The sequence below is a fragment of the Xyrauchen texanus genome, chromosome 18 (assembly GCF_025860055.1).
Source record: "Xyrauchen texanus isolate HMW12.3.18 chromosome 18, RBS_HiC_50CHRs, whole genome shotgun sequence".
NCBI lineage: Eukaryota > Metazoa > Chordata > Actinopteri > Cypriniformes > Catostomidae > Xyrauchen > Xyrauchen texanus.
This window is the reverse complement of record NC_068293.1, coordinates 28858729-28864224: the sequence shown is the minus strand read 5'-3', so window position 1 is coordinate 28864224 and position 5496 is coordinate 28858729. Positions and strand designations below refer to the sequence as shown.

The window sequence follows — 5496 nt, the reverse complement described above, 5'->3', positions numbered from 1 at the left end:
GCCTATAAATATACAATACACTGCAATAATAATAATACAACATTTATAAAAAATAACCTTTTTTGTATATTATTTTCATTATTTCCAGCTTATCCTTAGCTTTTTTTTTTTTTAACTATTAAGATAATTATTAAATATCTTAATATATATATTTATTTCTTTTTCTTTTTTTTTTTTTTTTTTTTTTTTTGAGGAAAAGGAATTCTGTTGAACCGACGTCCAAACAATTTATTTTTTAGTTTTACGTGGTGGTGGGGGTTGCTCAACATGCTCGTATTTTGTACAAAGGAAAAACAACATCCATCCACACGTGTGTGTGTCTCGGTAAACATATTTGCCTGTAACTTTGTGAGCACAACTTTCTGGCGTGAACAGTGATGAAGAGAGTGAGGGGGCGGAACCCCGCTGAGCCTCTGCGCTGAAAGACAGCCAATCGCTTCGTTCTCTTAACTGCCAGTCACCGAAATCTGTCCAATACCCGCAGTGCCATTTCTAAACTCTATTCCCCACTGTGTCCTCCAACTGTTGTATGTTCTGCCAATCGCTTGAGGACAGAGTGGGAAAAGGAGCAAGCAGAGTTAGAGGCAGGACAAAAGAAGTTCTATAGACGGCCATATACATATATTTTAATGGTTTTGGAAGGCCTGTAGTTGGGGAAAACAATAGTAGCGAGGGCGGACATGACAGCGTAGTGATGGAGCCCCCTTTTAACAAGAGGAATTCGGCGATAAGATTAGCGGATTTGGCATCGACTCAAGCCCTTCCTCATCAGAATATGACAGGCTTCCCGGGTATAGGGGGGCATCACCCACACTCCCACCATGCCCACCTCCACCCTGGGGAGATGGGCAACGACCCCGGAGTGGCTCTCACTCCATTTGGACCCGAGCACATGGCACAGACCAATGCTCTCAAACTTAGTCCCTCTCAGCCTCTTCAAAGCCATCCCGAAGCCCTGACCGCGGCGTCTTTCACGTCTTCTCAGACCACAGTTGGTTTCCCCGTGGCTCACCCCCACACAGGCTACACCTCCAGCAGGGACTTCATCCTCAGGAGAGAGCTCTCAGCCTCTGCTATGCATGCACTTGGCGACCAGCATAGTTCCGCCTCCTCCCCTCATCACCATGGCATGTTCATTTCCCCAACAGGTGCTTATGGGCACGCGGAAGGTGGTGCCCATCCACTTTTCTCTGGACTGCACGAGCAAGCGGCCCCAGGTGCCCATCACCACCATGCCCTCAACGGGCAGATGCGTCTGGGTCTGCCGGGGGACATCTACGGCAGGCCAGAGCACTTCGGCCACAGGCCCGAGCACTATGGATCTTCTTCTCTCCACAGCTACAACTCTATGAACTTTAATGTGAACCTCGCCACGGCTCCTCACGGAGCGACGGGGGCGTTTTTGCGATACATGCGGCAGCCCATCAAGCAAGAGTTAATCTGCAAGTGGATTGATCAGGAGCAGACCTCCAAGAAGCCATGCTCAAAAACTTTTAGCACCATGCACGAGCTCGTGAACCACGTTATTCTGGAGCATGTCGGAGGACCGGAGCAAAGCAGTCACGTCTGCTTCTGGGAAGAGTGTCCGCGCGAGGGAAAGGCGTTCAAAGCAAAGTACAAACTGATCAATCACATCCGCGTGCACACGGGAGAGAAACCGTTCCCGTGTCCATTTCCCGGTTGTGGCAAAGTATTTGCGCGCTCGGAAAATCTCAAGATTCACAAGAGGACGCACACAGGTAAGTCAAAAGTGCACAAAAATTCATTTGAAAAAACTTTATACACAGGAAAACGTGTTGATATGTATCTATGAAAGAACATGTGGCGTACTACGTATCGATTTGTGTTGACATTTAGGCTACCAGCTTTATGAGGGAAAATAATCACTTACTTCCCCTCTTCATAACCAAGGGAAGAGGGTTATTTGTTTACAATGTGTATTCTTCTGCTTCGCGTCTTTGCAATGCAATTAGAAGTGCATAATAATTCAGTTGTAGATTCTACAAATACTACGCATTAGAACAAATCTGTGCTTGCACACTGATTGTTTCACCCTGACCGCTTTGATGCATGAATAGTTTACTTTAGTAGAAGAGATCAGGCTGCAGTTATGACCGCATGTTTCACAATTTGATGCTATTGTGTTTAGAACATAACAAGCAAGAATATTTACATCAAACTACAGGCAAAATAATGTCCAGAGGTTATGCTTGAGCATTTGGCACGCAGTGGTCTCTGTTTTAGCCACAGATAACTACAAACAGATTAAATAATTCCATACCAATGTTAATATGTAAAGTGTGCCACTGCCAGCCATGGTGCCAAACTATGGTGCCTTTGCTCTTGGCATTTTTGCAGGACAAGGAAGGCCTCTGCTTCTGATGTTGCTCGTATGTCTCTATTCTAACAAATTATTTAAAACATGTAAGCCTTAAATTAGACAATTATTTTAAATATATGATACAAGCTCTCTCTCCTGTCAGTACTAACATCTACTAATTAACCTGAACCCATTGTAAAGTTTCTTGGTATGCGAGAGAAGTGTGAGAGAGTGTAAGACATTGTGTTATTGCCAGCTGTAAAGCAGTTGCATTGATAGTTTGGGATATTATTTGATGGAATTATATTTACCATGCACCACGTGCCCTCTGAATATATAGGCTAGCCACATGTAAAACTCACATAGATTTAGAATTCTGTTCACATTGTGGTATCTCGAATAAATAGTGAGTAGGCTATATGAGTAAAAAGACTCATTTTTAATAAGCCAATTTTCCCGGCAGGATACAGTGAACAAATTACTACGTTTAATATATTTTTACATGAAATCATTTGGATAGCTCGAAAAGTCATGTCATTTCTTTCACTCCAGGCAATCTGATATATCCTCAAATGGACGGCTAAAATGTTTTAGTGTAGTTGAAATGCATGAGTCAGTGGTACATACAGTAATAAATAAATAATAATAACAATAATAAAATAATAAAAATAAAATCTTGGATCCACTTTTGCACACTTCAGTAGGTGAGAGCAGCATACGTTTACAGAGTGTGGCGTAGCTGAAGCATATATAATATTTCCATATGCTATAGCAGGAAATAATAAGCTACTGTGGAGTTACAGCAGCATCTCAAAGTGTTTTGATTCTCTAAACTAAACCACCAATCACTGAATGCATTCTATTAATGCTGTTTTCAAGGCGACGCATTGGTTAAATACGTTGGTTGCCCATCTAATGCTACTGGTCACTAAATTAACATAAATTAGCTTTCATTTTCTAATGAGCAAAAACTTCCCTAATGATTTAAAAAGTACACGGATGATTTCTTCACCACATTTTCTCCCAATTTGTGTTATCTCTTAGGCGAGAAGCCGTTCAAATGCGAGTTTGATGGCTGTGACAGGAAATTTGCCAACAGCAGTGACAGGAAGAAGCACTCTCACGTCCACACGAGTGATAAGCCTTACTTCTGTAAAGTGAGGGGCTGTGACAAGTCGTACACACACCCGAGCTCTCTGCGCAAACACATGAAGGTTCACTGCAAGTCTCCTCCGCCCCCTTCCGCCAACACGAGCTCTTCTTACCATCCCTCGTCCACGACGATCGGTGATACCTTCTCACCAAACCTGGAGCCCCACAGGAACCGTTCATCAAACCTTTCGCCTCAGGTGACCAACCTAAATGAGTGGTACGTGTGCCATGGGAGCGCTGGAGCAAACAACCTACACACTCCCTCCAGTGATGTGCCAACGTCGGAATCTGATGACGAAGAAACTTTCAGACACACAGATCCAAGGGCAATGCTCTGATGTGAACATCAATGAATATTTGAATTCGTGATGAATGGTCCCTATTCAATAATAATAATATAATAATGAATAAATGAATAAAAAAAGATCACAATTGAAGCGTTCCAGTTGAAGGGACATGGAACCTCGTATGGATGTCAGAGGGTGAAAGAGATTTTGCCACCAGTTTGCCCTTAAAACTTGCTCAGAGCATTGATGCAATGTATGTTCCCTATGATGATGATAACATAAGCAGTTACGTGCTAAATTAATTATGACATTTCGAAATCAAACATGAAATTATTGACTTTTCCATTTTTTTAAGATTGTACCTGACTTTTCATAAAATAATTCTGATAAAAAAAAAGAATATTAATTATAGTATGTTTCTTTTTCTTTTTTTACATTACAACCCCTTCGTTGCACAGAAATCTTTTATAGAAAAGCATTTTACACGTTAAATGTCTAAGGGGCATGTTTAGAGTTTGGGAAAGAGTGCAGTGATAATAAATTGAGTTTTACATGTATATTGTCAGTGTCAAAGAAAAAAAAACGAGTTTTAAATGGGTTGAGTCTTTGTTAAATTTTATACCAATAACCGTGGTCAGGACGGTTTTGTGATATTTATTTAAATCTATATTTTATGCAAAATCAATGTAACTCTGATTTAAGAGTACGAATATGTCCTTTGAGACCCTAATATTGTATTATTGACAGGCCTATCCCTGATTGATTTGTAAATATTATCTGGTATTGATGCTTGTAAATGTTGTTGTAGAGTCACTACGAGTTTTGTACATTGTAATTTATTTGCTGGTATTAATGTTGGTCTGAAAGTACAGATACACCAAAGAATAATGTAATTTTGGTGAAATTAAGTGTTTTTTTTCCGTGTTCTGTAAAAAGGGTCTTACTTGAATAGGCTGTATAATGTGAAGATTCTTTCGCATGACCCGTGTAGTAACTCTTTCTGTTGAGGTGCATGATGGTATTAATGGAAAACTTAAAAGTTGTGAAGACATGTGATGTTTGTGTATAAATATATGGAAAACTTGAATAAAGGCAGGACTTATACACTCATTAAATGACCAACAACGTAACAGACAATGCTAGAAAACTGTGCTGTTTCCCAACGAATGACCAATTATTTATTTTCTGAATTTCTGCTGAATAAAATATTCCCCCAAATGGAAAAACGTATGACTTGTTTATATAGCACGTTATGAAAGGAAGAATAGCACAAATCCACCAATAGATGAATCATTCATGGGAATATAAGACACCAAAGACGCCTGACAATAAGGAGAATAATGTATGGTGAAAATGAAACAACCTCCCCCTGTGCCCCCTGTTCAAGACTGTAGACTCAGAGCTGACCAGCGCAAGTCCTGCACCACTTCAAAGAGACCCACTTCAGAACAAAACACTGCACGGTGCGATTTCTATAGGTCCCATTTCAATATTTAGAGAAGAAACAATACAAACTACTAATAAATAGTCAATCATCAAAGCGGCAACCTCTTCCACGAACACATTCTCCCTTTAAATCAGCCGACGCAATATTGTGTAACAGAGCAACATTTCATTTAGCGGTTTTTGTGCGAGAAAACTGTATCAAGTTATATTATGCTTCCTATGCAGAAAGAAAAAGAATAGAAATGTAAATGAATGCTAACGCACATGAATGCACGCCTCATATTGCGTTAC

The 5496-nt window shown here is 40.4% G+C and overlaps 1 protein-coding gene across 1 annotated transcript; it reads left to right on the top strand.

Moving 5' to 3' along the window:
* The first annotated feature begins 550 nt into the window (after positions 1–550).
* On the top strand, positions 551–4970 carry LOC127658672 (zinc finger protein ZIC 5-like). Its single transcript, XM_052148081.1, has 2 exons — positions 551–1739; positions 3365–4970. Exons 1-2 carry the CDS (start codon positions 695–697, stop codon positions 3808–3810), a joined length of 1491 nt encoding a protein of 496 aa, XP_052004041.1. The 5' UTR covers positions 551–694; the 3' UTR covers positions 3811–4970.
* Positions 4971–5496: the final 526 nt, after the last annotated feature.